Source organism: Anthonomus grandis, chromosome 22 (genome assembly GCF_022605725.1).
Source record: "Anthonomus grandis grandis chromosome 22, icAntGran1.3, whole genome shotgun sequence".
Classification (NCBI taxonomy): domain Eukaryota; kingdom Metazoa; phylum Arthropoda; class Insecta; order Coleoptera; family Curculionidae; genus Anthonomus; species Anthonomus grandis.
This window is the reverse complement of record NC_065567.1, coordinates 24,616,384-24,640,606: the sequence shown is the minus strand read 5'-3', so window position 1 is coordinate 24,640,606 and position 24,223 is coordinate 24,616,384. Positions and strand designations below refer to the sequence as shown.

At 32.2% G+C, this 24,223-nt stretch overlaps 1 protein-coding gene across 3 annotated transcripts in view; it reads left to right on the top strand.

Annotated features, from left to right (window-relative positions):
* LOC126749162 (chromatin-remodeling ATPase INO80) overlaps positions 1–22,966 on the top strand; it is a 31,259-nt gene extending 8,293 nt beyond the window's left edge. For all 3 annotated transcript variants that reach the window (XM_050458845.1, XM_050458844.1, XM_050458846.1), the window contains 8 exons: positions 438–788; positions 843–1,010; positions 11,581–11,739; positions 11,922–12,024; positions 12,082–12,155; positions 12,228–12,390; positions 12,447–12,611; positions 18,226–22,966. In XM_050458845.1, the coding sequence (XP_050314802.1) occupies positions 438–788; positions 843–1,010; positions 11,581–11,739; positions 11,922–12,024; positions 12,082–12,155; positions 12,228–12,390; positions 12,447–12,611; positions 18,226–18,551 (1,509 nt within the window). In that variant the 3' untranslated portion in view covers positions 18,552–22,966. The remainder of the gene's footprint in view (positions 1–437; positions 789–842; positions 1,011–11,580; positions 11,740–11,921; positions 12,025–12,081; positions 12,156–12,227; positions 12,391–12,446; positions 12,612–18,225) is intronic.
* The last annotated feature ends 1,257 nt before the right edge of the window (positions 22,967–24,223 follow it).

Genomic DNA, 24,223 nt, shown 5'->3' with positions numbered 1-24,223 from the left:
GCAATTTTTCCAAGAAAACATCAGAATCGTTGGTCTGTTAACGTATGGGCAGGCATTGTTGATGATTATTTAATTGGGCCATACCTTCTACCGGAAAGGTTAACAGGACCTATTTATCTGCGTTTCTTGGAGGAAATTCTCCCAGAACTCCTTGAAAATGTTCCACTAAATGTTAGACCGCAAATGTGGCTTCAGCATGATGGAGCGCCGGCTCACTTTGCTGTACAAGTACGCGAATATTTAGCTCAGCGGTTTGGGCACCGATGGATTCTACTGTTGCACTGAACAACCCTTAGAAGTTTGATCCCATAGTTCTGAAACACCCTGTATATCTAAAAGAAATAGCAATTTCATTAGCCACTTTTTCATAAACCATCCAATCCAGGTATTTTTTTTTTGGTTTAAATAAACTAATAAGAAGAGACATTAATTTTCAGGTATCTGCTCCCACTATAAACCTTTACTGCTACTCAAGAAAGGCAGCTTGGGATTTACAAAGGCATATCGACGATTACAGCTTTAATTCCCTTAATTACCACTGGTCTCAGGCAACTGGCCATAAATACCCTGTGTTACCTTGTGAAACATTGTATCCACAACAAAGGGATTGCGTGGAAATTATTAGGCCAAAGCAAGGGTGGTCAAACATCGCCATACCAGACAAGGAAAGTTTAGTGACCGATTCTGGAAAATTGTTTGTCCTGGATGGCCTGTTGAGGAAGTTAAAAGAGGAGGGGCATCGGGTGCTTATTTATTCTCAGATGACTAAGATGATTGATTTACTAGAAGTAAGTGGATTAATATAAGTGGTTTAATATTGGCTAAATTATTGGGTTTTTTAGGAATATATGTGGCACAGACATCACAAATACATGAGACTTGACGGCTCATCAAAAATCTCTGAGAGGAGGGATATGGTCGCTGATTTTCAGGCCAGGGCGGACATTTTTGTGTTCTTGCTTTCTACTAGAGCTGGCGGTTTGGGTATTAATTTGACCGCAGCAGATACGGTAAGTTTTTAGACATTTCTTTCACCACAATTTCAATAATTACTACTATACAGTGTCTGTACAAAATCCTAGGACATATTCCTGAGGTCAAAATAAGCCGATTTAAGGCAACTTACCCTAGTCCAAAGTTGCTTCGTTTTTTAGTTATAGGGTGTTAAATTTAAAAAAATAAGAATCGATTTTATCTAATTTTTTTTAACATACTACTTTGGAAATTGGTACCTAGGGGTTTTTTGGTATGAGAAACTCGAAAATGGGCATCTTTTTACTGTGGCCGATAGAGGGCACTCCACACTGCACTGTTATAGAAAACTGCTTTTCTGTGATATGTTTAACTCTGTCCTCGGTCATATCTGTCTCTCTCTTATTGATGTTAAGGAGGTGACGAGTGGTCTGAACGTTTTATTAAGTTTCAAGAATTTATTTTTTTATTTTTTTTATTTATTTATTTAGAAAATGTACAATACAAACATGTATATAATTCTATCTCTAAATCTGAGTTTCACAAATTTGTTTCTAGGTGTTTACCTGTATGTGCAGAAGTTTATTATACATTATTCCTAATATTAAATTATGACACAAGTGAAATAATGTATTCCTGTAGCCTTAACTTACTAACAATATTGATTATTAATAACAAAAATTTATATTCAATGATCATTGGGATAGTTTTACATTAACAATCACCAATAAATACCCATTTGGTCTTAAATAATCTGACAAGATGTCACAATAAATTACAAAAATTTTAACAGATTATTCATGTTTTTTGAAATAAATATTTTGACCTGTTTAATATATTGGTAATAATTTTTTAGTTCTCTTACACTATTAGGTTGCAAATTATATATTTTTGGGGCAACTACAGATGCAAATGCAATGTTCTAATTATGTCGCAAAATGTTAAAAAAATTAAATAAAATCGATTTTTATTTTTTAAATTTAACACACTATAACTAAGAAACGAAGCAACTTTGGACTAGGGTAAGTTGCCTTAAATCGGCTTATTTTGACCTCAGAAATATGTCCTAGGATTTTGTACAGACCTTTTACACCTGTATAAACAGATTAATGATGAATAATATGGTGAAGGCACCAGGCAAATACTTCTGCTTCTTTACTTGTATAGTAATAGTGTACCTATACACCTATAGATGTCAGAAATATTCTTAAATACGTTTTATAAAAAAAGTTGGTCCGGTCCAAAAGGATATGGATTATTACCAAACATGATTTATACGCGCATGCATTATTAGTTTTTTTACGGAGGACAAGAATTGAGCCGGATATTGCCTTTTATCTTTTGATGTTCTCTCTTTATTATCTTTTTAGTAGTGAGATTTCCTGCCAGACTGAAATGCCTTGAAAGTGCCATTTTCTGCTGTTTAAAACATTTTTTTTTTATGCCGGCCTCCTATAGTTGCATCGGTGATATTAGCAAATATGAAACATAAATTGAAAGTTTTAAACGTACCAAATTACTACTGACTATTAAGAAAAGTGGCACAAGTTTGATTACAAATTAATTTCCTAGCTAAAATCGTTATTTTGTATATTAATTACTCATCATTTTCTCTCGCAAAAAGGAAAGGTTGCCTTACCGTATAATAAAATGAAGTTATATTGCCAATAAAGTACCGCGCTCCTCTTGAAAGGAATTGAATTATTAACATTTAACATTTAATTAAAAATGTTACGCGCATTTTTATTGGTTTATGTGGCTGCATATTTTCCTTGTTTATTGAAAGTAAATGTTGGATCGCTAGGCTGGGTACGCATAACAGATAAAATTAATGTACCCGGTATTGTACCGGTACACAAAGACGATATTGCAATTTAGAATGGTGTCTTCTGCTCTACAGTGGCGTTCCTATTCCATTCCATTTGCAGGGATCAGTAGAGCCTGGCACATTTAGTAAAATTAATATTATAAATTAACAAACGCTAGATTTACTTGTTTTAACCCAACGCCTCGGTGTACAAAAAACACCTGTGTGCCTTAATATTTCAAAGAAGAGTTGTTCTTATTTCTTTTCCTGTTTTTAATAAACCTTAAACTGTTGTGATAAGTCCTTCCCTGGATTCTACTTTTGTCCTTACAAAAACCTAAAAATAAATTGTTTTTTAACCGTTTAACATCTGTTTTTACATATGTATATACATACAAGATACAAGTATATTGTCAGAATAGTAATGATTGTGCTAAATTCGATTTGCTCTCTATTTCCTTTACTATAAAGGGCAGAAGAAGTAAGTTTTTGGTGCTAAGTATATAAAAATGTATATTTTTTCTAACTACTAGAAACGCTTAAGTCAAAAGTAAAAAAAAATAGACTTTTTGCCATGTTAGTTAATGTAGAATTTTAATTTAATTTCGACTGTATAAGGCTGATTAAATTGAGTTATATGAAGCTAATGAATTAATGGTCTCTTAAACTGATATTTAAAATTTGAGCTTTTTAGGAACTTAAATGGCTGAGAAATAAAAAATTTATTATCCCCTGGTTTTTAACAAACCCAATCAAAATTATTTTTTTCTTGAAAACCGCTAGAGATAGGTATAGGCAAGTATGATTAAAAACGACTCAAAATGAAGCATTGTGGGTTACCAAGGCTACCAAATTTTCAGAAAAATGCTACGTTCCATTTTTCATATTTACACACTTACCCTGTATATACAAGTAAAACGTGATTTAATCATTTAACCTAAAGAAAAGCAAGAGAACCATCATTAGCTCAACCTTTTATTACGAACTGTACAAAAGATTCGCTATCATCTAAGGTAACACAACTCTCCCCGTAACGTTACACGTCAAGGTACTTGATAAAAACCGCGATATAAGGCACTTAAATCACAATAAGAGGTGGTTAGAAATCGTGCCACCCCCGAAAATCTAGATAATGAACGGTGTTGTCCAAATAAGACATGAAGTGGCCTATAGTTTCTTGTCCGGGTGCTTGAGTGCACTTTCGGGGTAGTATAGGGTAACGCGATCTGAATAGTGCGGAAACGGACAGGCAGCCACTTCCTGCCCCGCACGTGTACAACCACCTATCACCGAATACCGCCCCCTTCAACTCTTACCCGCCCCCGATTATCATACTTTTACACGTGCAATTCCGTTTGCCCTATATTTTGCTTATTTAGGGTTCTCACCTTAGTTGGGAATTTTAATTGGTTCGATTTATATTTTAGGTTTAAAGGAGCATTTATGTGTAGCAGTTTTTAAGGATATTTAGATTTTAATGCTCAAAGAGCTAATTTTTTAAAAAAATTTTAATGCGTGAACTGCTCATTAAATTCTTAAGAGATTTTTGGGTGCAAATAAAAAGTATAGTAAATTCACGTTTTTCACGTTTATATACATACTTTTTTTAATTATAGAATGATTATGCAGGGTTCCCCCATATGTCTTTTTTTCTCAAAAAAAAAAAATTGCTCATGAAATTTAAACAAAAAACGCCCTTTTGTTAATCGTTTTTGCGACAATTAAGTTTTTAGATGATCGATGTCGCAACGGTACATTTAAATATATTAAATAAACAAATTTAGTGGGTTTATTTAACCACGAAACACACAATAGGGATTCTATAAAAATTGTTCTTCATTTTCAAAGATTTCCAAGCCTAAGAATATTAAAATTAACTCTCAGCATTACCTGCATAACTGCTGAATTAGTTCGAAGATTATTTGTTAATTCTTAAATACGTAGCCATAGATGCTCTTTATTATTCACGGTTATCTTGTATACCACGGCCTTAATATGTCGCCAAAAAAAAATCCAGAGGAGTCAAATCTGGAGAACATGGGGGCCAATTTTAATGTAAAACGCCTTCTGATATTCACAGTAAACAAAATCGATTTTCATTTCTGTAGGTTACAATCGGAGCAATTTTAGACTAGGATAACTTACTTTAAATCCGCCTACTTTGACCTTAGGCATATGTGGTAAGATTTTGTCACCAGGGCCTGTCTATATTAGCCTCTGACGATAAAATTCAACTAAGGTCGATGTTCCTAAAAGAAGTGACACAACGCGTTAGTATTACGTTATCACACGCAATCAGAAAGGCGCGATGTATTACGCAGTAATTAATGTTATTAGACCGCAATAATAAAAATTTCTTTAGTCATATTCTTAGGTTTTTCTCATAATTAAAAAGCAAAAAGTAGTTATTCCCATAAAAACCTTGAGTGGCTATAGTTTGGCGCCATTCCATTTACTACTCATGCAACATATGCCCATATATGCCAAAATAACTGCTGCATTAGTTTTTTTTTTAACTATAAATGCACAGAGTCGGCGATCTTTCTAAGAATCCAGCAGCATTCACCCTGTAAATTTATTTGTTAAATGGGTGTATTTTGCAACAACAGGAATAAAAGAATTTATGTCTCTCTTTTGATAATGTCACATTTTCTTGTATAATCTAAACCTGAGATGAATAAATAACCGGTAAGAAACGGCATTGACATTATAACAAATTATCGATTGCTATAGGTGATTTAATTCATAAGTACGCCGGTGTGATGGCCACAGACAAACTGCATGGAAGGATTTGTGGTTCGGTGCATTTAGTTATCGACCCAAAAAAATATATAATTTTATTTATTAGTCCTTTACTAACTGAGTAGAATTTGAACATTTCGAACTTGACCTTTTTTGTTGAACCCAACTTCGGTTTCTAAAAATTCCATATCTCGGGAACTATATGCAGTATAACCTTGTTGATAGGCTTATTGGATCCAAAAGACATTGAGGCATAAGTTTCCTCGTTTTCCTAAGTTGGACATTGTACAGTCAATGACTTTTTTTTATACTAAACTGACTGAAGTGTATCTCATCCTTTATGAAATAAAATTTTTTTGTTTTACTATAATCGTTTTTTAAAATAAGGAATTTTTCGTTTTTCAGGATGAAGGAAACGTGCGCTTGCAAAATGTTAAATTAACGAAATAAACCATGTCATAACCGGACATAAAAAAATGATGTAAAAGCTTCCATGCACATTTTTTTATACCAGGTTCTTATACGGAATTAAAAACTCTACAAGACTGAATTCTTTGTTAATTAGCGTAAAATCAACATTAATTGAGATGACCTAACTTTCTTTATGACCAAACTATTCCTGTGTATTGCAAAAAGCATTATGTCATACGCCATGGCTCCTATGGACATTTCTCTTAAGAGTTTCTTACAGGAAATTAAATTCCCTACAAGTTTAAATTGTTTGTTAATTGTAGTAAAATTGATATTAACGGAGATATTTACTCAGACAGCTTACATTCTCCAATGGATGTCGAGTATTGGTGCAAACTACTTTACAGTGAAGGAATTCACAAACAGCAATTCGATCTTTATGTATTTTATATACGAAAACCCTGAAATAGGTGTACATGTTAGTCATTCTTCCTCTACCAGGTTTAATGTTGAAGGAAACTTAGGAAATTAGGTTAATTTTTCTGAAAAAAAATTACTTAAAATGATATACATAATATGCAATAATTATTATAACAGACATTATATAAATTAGAATTAATCTAAAAATGTTTTAAACTATTTTCTTATCATACATCTAAAGGTATTCCTAGGTTAATAATAGTTTATAGGATTAGGGCCATTAGGTTAATAATATCCTCATTTTATTTACACATAGATTCAATCATAGATCAAATTCAAGAATTATCCTTATTTAATATGTACTTGTATCAGTTTCCTAAAGAAAAATTAAACAGATTTTAAAAATGTATTAAAAATTCTATAGCAGAGTATTATCTAAAGAAAGAATATATCCATCTGCAAAACAACATAAACTCTTTGAAAATGAAAACAACTTTTTAGTATTATATACATTGTTGATCTCTTATAATACTAACAACATATTTTATTGGAACTATAATATTAATAAAAATTTAATTCCAGGACCGTTTACATAAAATAAAAAGAAACTCTTAAAAAAACACAAGTTGTAAGAAAAACATTAATTCTCATCCATTCCGGGTGTTCAGGTCCCTTAGTCTCTATACCTATGGCTCGTCTCAGTGCGCACAGGAAGTGGGATGATACGAGCATGAAATAAAATAAAAAAATAGGCAGTGCAAAAACCTTATAAATCAATTTACTAAATGATTTATGTGAAAAAAAAATGTTTAAATAAATATGTATTGTAGTGAAAACTAGCAGTATCAGCATTATTAAAATTTATGGAGAGAACTCATCAAAAGAAATGCTATTGCTCAAAGTCTTACATATCGCTCTCCATGTTTTTCTTCTAATGGGAACTGAAGGAAATTAAAAAAAATCTTTTTTTGACTATGTTTCTCAGAACCATTTAAAATATACATACTCTTACATCAAGGAAATTTTCAGGAAAATTTTAATCAATTTTTAATTGTGGAATGAGGGCCAAAGAAAATGAGAGGCCAGACATTTTGTAATATGTATTTGTAATATTTATTTTATTAAAGACTAAAGATTGACAATACAAAATATAATAGTAATAAATAAAATCAGATTTTGCAAATCAACTAAAACATTACTCCCAATATTGAAAGAGAACTTTTTAGAAAAAAGTCGTGATTTTAAAATTACATCCTTAACACAAATAGCAAACTCAACCCACGCTTGCATTCTTTCAATTGAAAAATAAACTCAAATGGTATGACAATGACAAATGATGTTCTTTTAGTCAATTTCAACAACTGTCTGCCAATTTTGCCAAGCAAGATGGCCGACAAACGATTCCGATTTTCACCATACAAGCTTCATACATGTGGGCGCTTACTCGCTAAAATATGGCTTCAGTTCCTGACAGGTCACACGTCAAACGTCAGCGTCGTTAACTTCATTACCGTTATTTAATATACTTTTCTTGACAATACTGAGAATGTTCAGAGTGACCAACATCAAAAGGACACAACCACTATAAAAATGACGGACACCAGGCACTTCATTAATCCGTTTACAACCGATAGGCATAATTTCATAGCGATCGTCAATGATTCCTGGGTCTGAGATAAGGATTAAAGTGAAAAAAAGGGGTAAAAGTCCACTTTTTGACTTTCTACCGCATCTCACCTCTCACAAATGTCTTGAATCATTTTAAAAAGTTACTTTCATTACTTGATTAATCCGTTTGCAAACGATAGGCATAATTTCATAGCGATCGTCAATGATTCCTGGGGCTCAGATAAGGATTAAAGTGAAAAAAGGGGGTAAAAGTCCATTTTTTGGTGTGGTCATTTTTGAGTATCGTGGCCATATGCATTAGCAGTCCAGGTATATTTATTAAGTTCGTGACAATAAGTAATTGATAACCAGTTAGATGCAATACGCTTAAGCGGTAAAGTACTTCACCAACGAACAGTGAAAGGTCTATAGAGACAGGTGATAAAAAATAATAAGACTCATGCAGTTTGTATAGACCGTCGCATAACGGATGCAGCGTCCACGTACTTCGACAAACATGCTGGGAGAATCACGCTGAAAAGTTCTCAGCGAATCCACGGCAATCGGTCGACGTCAGAGCATTCCGCGGCCACAGACCGTCCATTAACAGGTAGCGTCGCAGGGAATACAAAATTCGAGGCAAAAACTGCCCGAAACAGAGACCACGGTATGCAAATAATGTGATCGCTTCTATTTCACTCAGTTCGCATTTTTTTTTCGTTGCTTTTCATTTGGATTGTTCTCATCAGGCTCGCGGGGTACCTGGGCACCCATTTGTCCCGAAGATTTATCGGCGGACTCTTCTCTCCGCCATCACGGCATCCACCGTTAACTGAACAATAAATTCATTCAGTTTTTGTATGCGCTCGTTTCTTATTTGCATATCCATGCATTTCATTTATGTGATTTTCTAGATTTTTTCTTTTTGAGTTTACAACAATAAGTAATTAGTCGTATCGATATTCTGCACTGCTTGCAAATTATCTCTAATGCCAAACTAATTAAATAAATAAATAATAGTAGACACGCCTAGGAATTCTCTTTTTTTTGCGTTTCTTGACAAATCAGTTAATAATGTCAATTTATTATGCAGAAGCTTATTCAATAAAGTATAATTATTATTTGCTATTCTTGGGAACAAACAATTAAATTAAGGTTGTTAAGTGAACAACAAAGTGGGCACACCAGTTTGCAAGACCGACCTATGTCATCTCGTGTATTCCTTATTTATATGGATTACATGTTAAATTTTCATATCAGGAACACAGGGACCCCTTATCACTTTTATTATTTGTTTGCAGTATTACTTATGCTATTTCCATTTTTGACCCCAAAAATGACTTTGCAGGTGCTCTTCTTGCACTAAAAAAATCCTTAATTTAAACGTGTATACTTTCCCTTAAAATAATCGTGACTTGATATGAATATATTTCTATGAAATATTTCCTTTTTTTTATAACAAGATATAAGTAAACTAATATTTGGAAATCTCCAGATAATTATTTTGAGATATACTTTTGCTTTATCAAGTATGTAAAGTTATTATTGGAAAGAAAGTTAAATATATTCGTTCTTTTAGATGCAAATACGGAATTGTTAAAGTAATTTAACACTGATCTTGAAATAAGTATTTATCATTATTACTCTAAAGATTTAATACAAAGTACTTAGTACAACTAGTAAAATAGGCCCCTAAAAGAACGACATTATTTTATAATTATCGTATAGCGCCCCTTGAAGTACAATTTTATTTTATAAAGCATATCAGTAGGACAATTTTGTCATAAAATAAAGAGGTTGTATAGACGTTCTTATAACTCATATTATATGTCTGTACGTAGGCTTAAAATAGTCATCGCACGCTAGATTAAAATTCACTTGACAAACACTGTTCAGTTCTCCATCCGACCTTCGAATGGGTTCTAAAATCTTAAAAAATACAAAATCAGCAATTTTGGTTTAAAATTAAGAAAAAGCCGATGTGGAGGAGTCAAGCCGTAGAAAAATTTAAATAGCTCTGTGCTCTAGCAAGTCAACTCTTTATTAAAGGAAAATTCAAATAATTTCTTCTGAGCACTTGATGATATTGGGGAACTCTAATTATACCGGAAAAATATCACTTTATTCCCATCCTCTTCTAATTTTCAGACTAAGATAGGGATATACACAGGGAGAATTCAACTTTTCGCCCTTTTTCCTATATTATGGTTTCATTTTATTAATAGTGTCTGGATCGTTTGGAAATAGTGTTTTTCTAGGTTAGTTGGTCAGATTATACTTAAAAAATATAATTTTATTTCCATCCTCTTCTAATTTTCAGACTGAGATAAGGATATATAAGTGAGAATTCAATTCCCACTTCATTAAATTAAAACCAAATAAACAAAAGAACATTGTTCCTTATTTTAAGAAATTCTTTTTATGCATTCAGAAGGATGCGAATATGATGAGACCATTGGAAATATGTTTATTCGAGCCATAATTTTTTTCAAGGGCGTAAAAGAAACGAAGAACATGCATTTCCTTTAAAACGATTTTCTTTATAGCCGAGTTGTTCCTTCCAGTTCAATAATCCGGAATAAAATCGCCATAGCAATGAATTTCCCGATAGCGTAGCCTGAAAAATAAAAGAAACCCTTTCGCAAACTTCCCCGAATGTCTCCTTTATCTGTTCCTGATAGGTTTACTTAACGGTCTTTTATTGGGGAAAAATATATGGCACCGAATGAGAATTTTCTTTTTGAAATCGTTCGGGGATTTTCTTTGCACTTTAATAACAGTAGAAGTAGCACAACGGGGGCAATAAACGAACTTAAAATAATTAAAAGGTAATGTTTTTCTAGCTAACTATGTTACTAAGTTATGGCATGACAACGTGCCGGCAATGTTAAGTGGGCGAGTATGAGCTTCTGAATATGTTAAAGCGATAATATTCTGAGAATATATTGAATTTTAATACGGCAGTACGTGAGGTGACCGTGTGAAATTTTATTTTGCCAATAGCCAAATAATCGTCCATGCTCTTATCGTTGACAATTAATCTAGCGATAAAATTAACATTTTTAAACTCTCAGTGGACGACATGAAAACATTTGAAATTTTAATTTTTATCTTCGGTTTAATAACACGTGTTACGACCAGTTAATATGTTTATTTATTTTAATTTGGTTCTTTGATCTTTTATTGCCTTGATTTTTTTTCAACAATAAATCTGATTTTGGTGATTCAGTCATATTTGAGGTCAAGTAACTCAATTCAAAAATTTTGCATTAATTTAATAATTTAACATGTGATGGATTTTAATGGGAATAAAGTGATATTTTTCTGGTGTAATTAGATCAATTTTGACCGAAAAACACTATTTCCAGACGATCCAGTTACTAATAATAAAATGAAACCATGATATAGGAAATAGGGGGAAAAGTTCAACTCTCACTTATATATTCCTATCTTAGTCTGAAAATTACATTAAATTTTATATAAGGAAAAAATTAAACCTTTGTAACTTTAGGTAGGACGCTTGATAATCCTTTGGGTAGGTCTTAGCGATTGGAGAGCTGCGCCTGTCTGTTGAGTGGCCCGATTCTTTAAATAATGCATAAATAATTTATTTTTTTAAGGTAATTTTCTACGACAGTGATTGGAATCCCACAGTAGACCAACAGGCCATGGACAGGGCTCATAGACTGGGTCAAACGAAACAGGTCACAGTTTATAGGTTAATATGCAAAGGATCAATAGAGGAACGAATACTGCAAAGGGCAAGAGAAAAAAGCGAGGTATTCATTATTCTGATTAAAAAAAAAATAAATACATTTGTAGCGAAAATGTATTCATCTCCTTACTTATTGAGTTAATGAATGCCATAAAATAAACCGTGTCAAAGCTCCTAATATGTCCCCTAATTACGTAACGCTAATAAACCATCATTTTCCCATTCAATGTTATGCAAAATTTTCAGATACAAAAACTGGTAATAAGCGGAGGAAATTTCAAGCCCGATACACTGAAGCCGAAAGAAGTGGTTTCTCTTCTCCTCGACGACGACGAATTAGTTCAAAAATGTGAGTTGTCGATCTTATTCATGGGAAGTTAATACGTCGATAATTAATTCGTTTTAGATCACCTGAAAGTCGAGAACAAGTCCGCGCCGGAGGAAACGAGAGATGATAAAAAGCGAAAATTGGCTTTTAAGGTAAAAGTAAACGAGGCGCAGGATATTGTTCGAATGTTGAATTCTCACACTCACGGTTGATTTTTATTACAGACCATTCCGGCGGCGGAAGCAAAGAGGGCAAAAATGGAACCTCCTAGTTTGGTCACGGAGATTAGTGAGGAGCCACCTCATAGTCCTTCTAGTGAGATCGATCCTGACGGACCTATCGATGAACCTGACATTCTTAACGATGACGACTCTCCTATTACCAACAGTACGTTATTCACCCAATAAAACTATTTTTTATGTAATTTTTTATTTATTTTGCAGAATACACTGTGTATAATGTATATGGATCAGCAGTTAGGCCTAGAGCTGCAGCAAGAGGTCACACTAAAAGGGGGAGGCCTAGAGGGTCACGTGCTAGAATCGGCACTGGCATTGGAAGAAATAATGCGGTCGGCAATGGACCTATTCTTCCAGGGTTGAGCAATGGTAAGTCGTTTTTTATGCTTAATGAGAAAAATAGGTAAAATTAACTAAAAATATTACAAAATAAAAAATCTATATGACAAGATAAATGGAAGGCTACATTATCAGCTTTGTCTATATTACGAGTGCCGCTGAAGAGTGTTCTATTAAACTTAGAACATTGAAAGGCAAGGAGGGTGTTTTGTTAACAAACATATTCATCGATTCTCTGTTGTCAAGTTTAGACCCACATTTAAAATGGGAAATTTTCAGCTATACATCAACACATATAATAATGTTATGTGCATTTTACTTATTGGTGTTAGATTTTGGATTAAAAATAAATAATAGAAATAGATATATGTTATTCTAAGCGCAAAAATAACAACTTCAAAGCAAAAAAAAAGATTAACATTCTCATTCCTAAAACCGCTTCCAAAAAATGAAATGGCAACATTGCAGGCAAAAGCCAATGTCATCTTGACAAGGAAAATTAAAATTCTGTTTAGACAAAGATAGGAATTGTTTTTACAAGTTTCACGCTGAATAAATTTTATTATAGAATAATAAAGGTAATTTTTACAGTTTTTAAATGTTGTTTTAATGCATAATGTGTCATATATGAACCACAAAAAAAAAAAAGAAAAAACTATCGAAGAAGGATTTTTTAAAATATTTTTAACATAATCTTGAGGTCAAGTTTGTACTAGTGGATTTTTTTTATAAAAACAAAAAATTTATGCAGTAAGGGGTTAATTTGCGAAAAAATTTAAATAATTCATATGCGGAATTTTACGACTCTAAGAATGAAGGAAAAATAAAATAGTTATTAATTAATTTTACCTATTTTTTTGTTAATTTGTTTTTACAATACAATGTTTTGAGTGTATGGTGCGATGGTTTTGGTTAACTATTTGCATGCAGCTGCTCTAAAGCTCATCCTCAACGAAAGCGAACGATTTATTTTGAATAAAAAGGAACTGCCAACCTAAAATTAGCGAACAGATTAAAATGAAAATGAAGTCGATACGCTCGAGGGTGGGTGATTACATAATGAGTTTGCAAGTTATTCAAGGTAGGTAGCGGGCAAGTGTGGAACGTATAAAAGCCGAGTAAAAAACCACCTTGATTGTATTTTAAGAAAAGGAAAAGAAGTAAAAAGAGGGGCATCCGACCCAAATCAGGGCAGAAGGCGGCAACTCTTCCCGGCATCTGGCGGATATCCTTCAGGAAATCTATTCAAAGGTGGTTCTAAAAAGGTGGCTGTTTTTTGCGCAGGTACTTCGCGGCAACTGGCGCTCGTTCGCCTACAAACAAAAAAAAAAGAAAAAAATAAAAAACAACGATTATTCAAAACAGGCGCGTCAGAAGGAACCCGGAAGTAAAATTTCAGCCCGCGGGACCTACATTTTTAATTTAGGCGCGGAAACATATGGGCCTATTTAAAGCTCTTTTTTTCACGGTGCGCCAGATTGGTATGTATTAATGTAACAAAATGCAGTTTTTACTGTGATAACCTGGTTTTGTTTAACAACAGCGGCTTACATGTAGAAGGTATTTTTAGTGGTCGGTATATTATATAACAAAAAAAAACCGTAGGTAACGATGAAATTACTATCTCATTAATAAAGGAGCTCACAAAATTGCAAAATCGTTGGAATTTATAATAAATTTATAAAATGCTTTGAATGGAATGAGACATTTTTTTTTAATTACTTTACGACCAATGTAGATATTGTTTTTTAATTTGCAGATGTATTTTATGCATCAGGGGGCATTTTTCGACATACAAACAAAAAAAAATGTTTATCAATGGCGTTCATAAGGGGTTTATCGTAAATATTATTTAATAAAAAAAAGTAAACCACTGCATTTCTCTAAAATATATCACATCACAGTGGCATATATTATGTGATATCGGGATCCTTTTATCACATATTTGAGGTGTAGGGAACGAATATAAAGACTAGATATGTAAATCCCTTGCCAATTTTTTGAAATGCCGAAATTTTCTCCCTTTTGTAAACAGAATCGTATATGATATTCGTATATTCTCACCTATAATTTTCTTAAAAGGCATTTTTCTCTTAGGCATTTATTTTCTGCAAAAAAAAAACGTTTTTCATTAACTCTACCCTTACCCCACCCACCCACCCCACACAAATTACCAGTAAGAACTTGTTTTCAAAAATCATTGTTTTTTAAAATAATACGCATGAATAACAGCTGGTTTTGTCGTTATATCGAATCTAATAACATAGTTTGTTTATTTAAATTTGATATACTTACCTATATGTATATTAATAAATGTTTAATACAAAAACAGTGCTATAGGATTAGATATTATGGACGAAAAATGATGATTTTTCAAAAGAATTTTTTACTGGGAAAATGTTTGGGGTGGGTGGGGAGGTCAGGGTTATGTTGATGAAAAACAATGTTGTTGCAGAAAATATATATTCAATATTTAATTTAATACCAATGTTTCTTTAAATTTAATACATATATGTATATTAATAAATATTTAATACAAAAACAGTGCTATGGAATTAGATATTATGGACGAAAAATGGTGATTTTTAAAAAAAAATTTTTACTGGGAAAATGTTTGGGGTGGGTGGGGGGGGGTAAGGGTTGTGCTGATGAAAAACAATGTTGTCGCAGAAAATATATATTCAATATTCAATTTAATAACACTGTTTATTTGTTAAATGCCGAAATTTTCTCCCTTTTGTAAACAGAATTGTATATTATATACGTCTATTCTCACCTATAATTTTCTTCCTATTTTATCTTTTAATTATTTTATGCAAAAACAAACGTTTTTCAATAACCCTACCCAAAATCTACAACTTATTACCACCTTACATAGGGCAAATAAACAATTTGCATAAATTTGGAGAACTTATAATATACATATTTAAATACTTTTAAAAATATTTTCATCACATAAACTTCCAGCTAATAAGAGCGTGTTATTTAATAACCTTGCCATGTTGCAAAAATTCAATTATTTTCCCATAACTAATCACTGTTAAACATCAATTTGGCATCGTTGCTTAGCATAACGGCTGTACAGGTTTAATTTTCTAATATTTTCGTGGAGGGTGCGCAAAAGCTTATTATCATTCAATGCGCATTTCGTACTTCCTTCTTCCGGTCTCTATGGCTTTCGCCTTTGCTCCTATGTGAAAATTAAGTGTAATTACTTTTGCGAAATCCAATTGTTCGTTTCCTCCACGGCGTGTGTTCTTGCACAAAAACAAACAACTAAAATATCTTAATGTGCCATCAAAACTCACTAATACCGGGGTATAAAAATTAATCATAAATCAATAACAAGACAGATTTCCCACGTCTTGGTATAAGAGCGTGCAAGTCACTGTATACAAACGATCTGTCCATCAGAAATAACAATGTAGCCTCAGCTTTTATATTACGAAGACAATAATTTATGAAAATAAATCTAAAGAAGATAAAAAAACATCCTGATCTTGATACCGTGCAGCAGGTCGCCGAAGACATGCGTGTAATTTTTCAATTTGAACTGGAATTATGGGGTTCCTAAACTTGCCAGTAAAAGTAATTGAATAAATGCAGTAAGTTCAAACTTACTGAGAAAATCTGTAACAAACGTTTGTTAATTAATAATAAGACTTGTTAGGACAAGTTTGTTAAACATTTAGTCCACAGATGTGCCGAAAAGCATACATCATAATGAACGTTTATTTATTAAGGCGGGTAACTTAATACCCCCGTTAACACAATGATATCCAAGTATTGCGGGCCATATTTTCAAATTCGAGTAATATTACATTAGCTAATATGTGAATGTAGTTGAAAGAATACTTGGGGTGGATAGGTGCAGCAAGCAGATGTTTTATTAAACAAATTATTTCACCAACCCTTATAATAGAAGACTGTTTTTTAAAGGGAATATGCATATGGTTTTTGATGAACTTTTATTATTTTGATATGGGTAGTATATAAAAAATACCTTCGGTTTTCATAATTAAAACGATCATGTCATGCTAAATGTTATTTGATATATTGTAAAGGGTGATAAGTCAAAGTCGAAATAAGATTTATTGTTTAGAAACACAAAATAAATAAACAATTTAAAATGCTCTGGGTACCAAATAAATTTCTTGATATACTTACATGCACATCTTCAGTAAACAAGCATTAACATAAAACTAAACCAAGAAACTATCATTCTCAACTATCAACATTCAGCTCCTATCGTAAATGATTTATAAGGTATAGTGGAAGATGGTTAAATATCTTCTTACTGTACATGTTAAGAGTTCTCCATATTGGCAATTTTATAGTAAATGATGAACGGGTCGAATTTTCATTTATTTATTGAATAATTGAAGAATACTTTTTATGCATTAAAGAAGCAATCTGAATTATAAAAATCGACGGGAGTGTTAATGTTTGTGAACTGGTAAAATGTAGGTTACAAGATTCTCTATGTTTAATTAGAGGCAAATATCTTATGGCACGCTTTTGCAGTACAAAGTAGATTGAAGAGTTTCTCCAAAAACAAACACCATATCTTAAGTGTGAGTCAACCAAAGCATAATAAACCTCCTTGGACACTGTTATATTTAAGCTGTTTCTAATAACTCTGAATGCAAAACAACCTGATGACATCCATCGATAACCGATTCAAAAAATGCATTTGAATCTGTTACATTAAGAGACTGTGCACCCAATTAGGCATTATCTAAAATAGACTTCAATTTTAAGATATTTGTCTTTAAAACATTAAAAGACAATAAATTACAGTCGCACCATCTCTTAAGAATTGCCAAATCTTAGATAACTTATTTCCGCAAGAATGGTGATATTCTTGCTGTGTCAAAGAAGAGTAGTGTCATCAGCAAATAAAGTGCATAGACCATGCATTTTGGCTGGTTTAGAATATGTTTTCTTTCAACGAATTATTATGTGTCCTTTAATAAAATAAGACTGTTTAATTAACATGTGACAATCCTTACCGGACTAATATTTAGATATTCGACGCTTATTTAAAAAAAATCGATGACGTATTATACCGTAAATTAAAATTTCTTAAGCTTATTTAGGATCTAAATCAGTTAAAAAAAATTGAAATTAATCGCAAGTAACCACTCACTTAAAGGTTCCAAAATCTCGATAATTAATATGAATATTCTTATGAAACAAAAAGCAGAATATGCTCTAGAATATTTTATACAAAAAATTCAGAAATATTTTCATTTTTAAGCAATTGGCTGTCTCGATGCAAAAATTGTGATAATTTATGGAAATTTCATAGTGATACGGGACATTTAATTCTCTTAAAATTTTTACTGTTTGTAACCCAATTTAATATTAAAAAAATTGTACTAGAAAGACCTTATGCGTGGCCATAGTACGGGTGCACAAGTCTTTTTTTGTACATATTTTTAAACAGTACAAAATTCTATTAATAAATTGTACTATTTTTTATAATTTAATATTGTAAATCTGTAATACGCTCAGGCTTATAGCACTAAAAGTGTGTAGCTGATTTTTGTTTTGGGGCATTAAAAATTGTCATACACTGGTGAAAACCGTCCAATGTCACTTTGCCTATTTTAATTTTTTTTAAATCCCGCCATTTTTTCAGCCCAATTAAACTCCTTCGGCGAACCGAGCACCTCAACCTCAACCCACGATTCCGCCTCGTCAGTAAGCTCGACCCAATCCTCACCCCGAGGTGCTGGGGTCGAGATGATGCTGCCAAGTCCCTCAGACTTGACAGGCATCTCTTTCTCCCCATGCGCGAGACGAGGACCAGGTAGACCGAGGTTGAAACCGAACGGTCCCGCGCATGCGGGCTCGCGTAACCCGCGACCGCGCAAGCCCGCGCGACCACTTCCGGTACCTTTGCCCACCGATCCTGCGATCGCGCAGGCGTCGACTTATTCGTTTTATGAATTTCCTGATGATTAGCAACTAGGGTTAGCAACGTAGGGTTTAAAGAGAATGTATAGGTTACCAAACTGAACTAATTTTTATTTTTATGTACTGGAGGACTTACTATTTCTTAAAAACTGTCTTGGAATTGGATGGTTTTTGTGATAGTGAGGCACTTGGTATGTAAGCGAGTGATCATGATGTAAAACTTCGTTTTTTTTTTAGTTGCGAGGGATGAGGTATTTTCGTTTAAGAAAATCTCAGACTGATCATTTTTTAACAATTATATGATAAGGTTTTTTTATATTTACGATAGGGTGGTGTTAAATTTCTTTGGGGTGTGAGTCTTTTGAGGTCAATCGGGTCCCAAGAGCATGTTTCTGGAAAACTGCTGTCCACTCCAAAGAAACACAGAAGAACATCTTATGAAAATAGAAACAACAGCAAACGTTCCGTTAACATTCGGTCCAGACCAAACTCATTCTGTCAATGTGCAATTAGTGCAGGTGTGTTTTCATTATGTTTATGAACAATGTGATTTGTGAATGTTTTGGAACGTAGTCATTTTTCAAAGCATATCTTACTTCATCCAAGACATTTTATACTGGTAAAATGATATATATCTGTTACATGGAAAACGATGTGCAGAAACAAGCTTGTAAATAATATTTACATTTGTATAAGCTATTCCTCGAGTACCAGATCTTTGATATTATGTGCTACATTTCATTTGTTCTACTAAGGTTTTCATTTTTCTTTTAACTTCATCTACATTGACACAATCGCTAATCCTATTATACATATATCTTAACCCACAAATCCTGTTTTTGATACTTTTTATGTTATTAGCAAATTAAATTAGCTGATATTTTCAAATTGTGGGTACAAGCAACAACGTGTCCAAACCATGAAAAATACCATTGAAAAAAAAACAATTTTTACCATATTTCCTTTGATCTTTGCCGCAACTTACCGGAACTTTTGTTGTTGCAACCCTAAACAATGAGTAACTTTAATAAACTTTAAGCAACATTCTGATGCAAGTTGCAGGAACAAGCAACATAAAGATAATGTTCCTATGTGTTACTAATCGAGAGACTTGCTACCCATAAAAGAAATATATACTAATTTGCAATTATTGTTGCACCTCTAAGTAAAAATAAGCAAAAAAAATCACCCTATACCACTTCGGGTTTTTGAAGCTTTTTTTTATTTTTATTTATTAAGTGTATATTTCGCGTACGGCTTCTATCAACAAGCAATTATTCGCAATAGAACGATCAAAGTGTAAAAGAAGAGTAATATTTTTTAGTTTTATATTTTATTGTACATAAGTCAGCGGTTTTAACAAGTCTTAACTATTTTGTAATGTACATATTTGTTTGTAAAGGATGAAACGTGAGAAAATGGGAGCATAACTAAAAATAACTGGCAAAAGGTGGTGGATGCCGAAACCCACCAGCCGATTTAAGGTCAAGAAATCCAATTCGGTCAATAATTTACAGCTGCCCCAGGTGGTTGATTTTAAGTATCGATTTCATATTGGGTTTTTATTAACATTTTATTTATGTACTGGCACGTATCGGTTGACTTTGACGATTTGTCTCACAGGTTCAAACACACATGTGGATCTATGAAAAACCACAAAAGGCTGGTACTTTTTGACACCTTACCTCAAAATAGTGCGTTTTTCTAAAAATGTCCCTTCAATTCAAAATAAGAAGATTTATTGATTATTGTCATCGGATTTGTCTTATGTTAATATGGGTTAAATAGACTGGGCCAAAAAAATCGACTATTTTTTTTCTAAATATCTTAAAGGTTTGAACCCTTAATATTAATATTAAGAGGTCTATCATCTCAAATTTCGATTTTTTTTGTGCTTTAATTTTTGCGTCAAAGCTGCCAAACTATCGAAGTAAAAAAAATTATATGCACATATATTTATAGGAAATTAAATTTCTTACAAAAAACCTTTCTTTGAAAAATTTCGCCAGACAAGCCGTTTCCTAATAATCAAGCTTTAAACATTGATATATTTTTTATACATACTTTTTTTTTTAATTTGGAATTTTATAAATCATTGAAAATAATTTTTAAATTGTTTTTTTAAATTACTTGAAACTGTCTTTCCTCCTGGAGATGGTTTCCAAAAACCTGGATGGAAATGCTTTAGAGGCACGGATTTTCATGATTTTCTTAATGGAAACTGAAAAACATTCCAAAGAGTCTTTTAAAACAAAAATCAAGCCGATCTGAGCACTAGAAGTGGAGTTATGACCCAAGTTACTTAAAGCTGTCTTTCTCTTTGAATATGGTTTCCAAAAACTTGGATAAAAGTGCTTCTGATGCATGGATTTTCATAATTTCTTCAATGGAAGCTGAAAAACATTCCAAAGAGACTTTTAAAACAAAAATGAACCCGATCTGAGCACTTGAAGTGGAGTTATGACCAAGTTACTTGAAGCTGTCTTTTCTCTTGAACATGATTTCCAAAAACTTACACAAAAATGGTTCTGTTACATGGATTTTCATGATTTTTTCAATGTAAGCTAAAAAACATTCCAAAGAATCCTTTAAAACAAAAATCAACCTGATCTGAGCACTAGAAGTGGAGTTATGACCCAAGTTACTTAAAACTGTCTTTCCTCTTGAACATGATTTCCAAAAAATTAGATCAAAGTGCTTTCGACGTATAGATTTTCATGATTTCGTCAATAAATTCAGAGAATCTTTTCAAATAAAAATCAACCCAATCTAAGTACTAAAAATCAAGTTACGAACCCAAGATATCTCAGACTATCTTTCCTCTTGGACATGATTTCCAAAAACTTAGATAAACATGCAATAAGATAAAAGTGGATACACCACTACCTATCACTACACTATACTACGGTGTAGCACATTGGATGCTTAATAAATATTTTTGCTGCTATACTCAATTACTTAATTTTTCAATTGTTGATTTTTATGCAAATCAACTGCAGATTTTCTTCCAGGATTTTGGAGTAACTTCTTGCGTTATTCCAGGCATTTGAAATGCAGCAAAATTTTTCGAGGATTTTGATCTGTCTTTCAGGGATTGGAGAATATATATACATTTTCAAGGTCTTTGGAGACATTTTTCATTTAACTAACCCAAGATATTTACTTGCCAAGAAGAAACCAATTATTTTGTTCCTTACAGGGACTCCTGGAACAAGAATTCCCATATCTTGACTTGGAGTGAACGGATTTTAGTAATTTTTTCAAAAAGAACTAAAAGAATCTTCAGACTAGTCCATAAATCAATAATTTTTAAATTTGGACTACCTGAGCCAAGATATTTACTTGCCAATAAGAGACAAATTATTTTGCTTCTTACAGGCACTCCTAGAATAAGATTTCCTTTATCTTGACTTTTTGTAAATGAATAAGAGACCTTTGAGTATTAAATTTCCTTTAAAAATCTACATAGCTCTTTTCTATATATTTGTTTGTTCGTTAGTTACAAAATTCCGAAATAGACAAGGTAAATCAGTGTTTGAAGCTTGTTTGGCGAAAATTTTCAAAGAAAGGTTTTTTATAAGTAATTTAATTTCCTATAAATATATGTGCATATTATTTTTTGTACCTTGATTAATTTTTTGGGCCCAGTCTAGTGTCAAATATCATAGTTTTTTGTAAAAAAGTTGTAAGGGCTTAAAACTGGTTTACACCCGGTATATGTTGATTTTCATTTGATATACGGGGTGTTATCAATTAATAGACAATCCCGTTAAAACCCAAGTTTCGATATTTGCCACTACTATACATACATACTTTTGCAATCCTAGCTGATACTTGGGGTGCTTTTCAATGAAAATTCACCGACAATCAATTTTTTACTTTCATACTTTTTTTTGATTGACTTCAAAACTCATTATCAACTATTTTCCTAGTTTTGTCCCTTAAAAAAACAAAAACAAATTAAAAGCATGGTACAAGAAAGAAGTGTTCCCATTTGTCTTTTTAATCAAATGTGATTTTTACGTCTTATTAATGTCTTTGTAAAAAAAAAAATAATAATGAAACTTTAGGTTAGTTTCTTGTGTTTGTCAGATATCGTATTTGATAATATTCGTACCTGAGAACTGATTCGTTGGAATGCTTTAGTTTAGTTTTCTGTGTCAATAGGTTTAAGTTTAATTTCCCTCAGTCGTGGCTTAAGAGGTATTTTTTTGTATATTATCAGCGTTTTGTACCTCCAAGTTTGGACCAGTTGTATTAATCCTTTTTTTTATTTATTTATTTTGTCATTGAGGTTTTATTTTATTTCTTTTATAACATTGGTTAGTTGCTTTTCAACCCATATACATTTTTTTTACATATTCCCGCCCAGTGCTATACTAATAACCTCAATTAAATAACGAAATATATACAATCATTCTTTTTTGTAGAATATACATATTTGAAGAGGCAACATTTTGTCTGTTTACAGAAACTTTTTTTTCTCATTTCTCTATTTTAGATTTGTTGTTTTTTTTTAGCAAAATGTTCGATTGAAGAATAAACACAAGATTTTTTTGAGAATTTGGCTTTTTTTTTATTCCCCATATTCAACCAAACGTTCAACGCAACTTGGCCAAAAGTAAGGTTAGGTAAGTATAAAGGTACTATGAAAAAATGTCAATTTTCATTTTTACTATCACGTACTTTTCATGCATTACGTAGCCGGAAAACCTAAAAAAACAATATGGCTGAAAACCAAGATGGCGGTAACCGTTAACACAATTTAATGAATGTGAGGTTAGGAAACCTAATATATGTATCAAATTCCATGAAAAAATTTCAATTTTCATTTTTACTATCACGTGAATTTCTATCTGGTACTTTTCATTGATTCAGTGGTCTTTAAAAAGAAAAAAAAGATTTGCCACGTAACCTAAAAATCACTATGATGGCAAACGTTCACGCAATTATAATGAGGTTAGGTGAATCTAAACAAAAATTTTTTTTTCTTAAAAATGGCAGCAAAAACAATTTTAAGGTAAGTTACGTTATATATCATTTTTTTCCATATTAAATTTTTGTTACTAGAATTATTCCCAAATCCGTACCTGTCCTAAAAACCGATTTTTTTATACAATTTAAAGCTTTCAGCTCGCACAGTTTTATTTCCAATTCATGGAAGACATTTAATACCTAAAATAAATTAAAATAAAAAAATATTTAAAATCCTAAAATTAATTCTATGAGCGTAAAAATCACGTTGAATGCCTGGAATAGGTAACAAATTATTTCTAATTTCGGGATGACAAAATAGTTACGTCAGAGGCTTGGAATAAAACACAACAATACTCACTAACCAGCATTAAAGAAAATTATTCTAAATGCCTAAAAAACATGAGCAAATAATTCCAAGATCAAAATTTACCCCAAAAACCTGGAAAGCTTAAAAAATCCAATTCCTGGCACTCACAAAAAAAATACGTCAAATACCTGGAATAAAACGAGAAATTTTTTACAAATGCCTAAAAAATTCATTAAAATTCCTTGAACAGCAAAAGCCCTGGAAGATAAAAATTTAGTCAAAAAACCTGGAAAACGTAAAAAAATTACGTTTTCAAAGTTAAAATAACGAGTTAAAAATAACGTTAAACTACTGGAACACCTGAATAAGTACCTGAATAAATTCCAAAACAAATTAAATTTTAAAAAATATTTAAAAGCCCAAAATTAGGTCTATG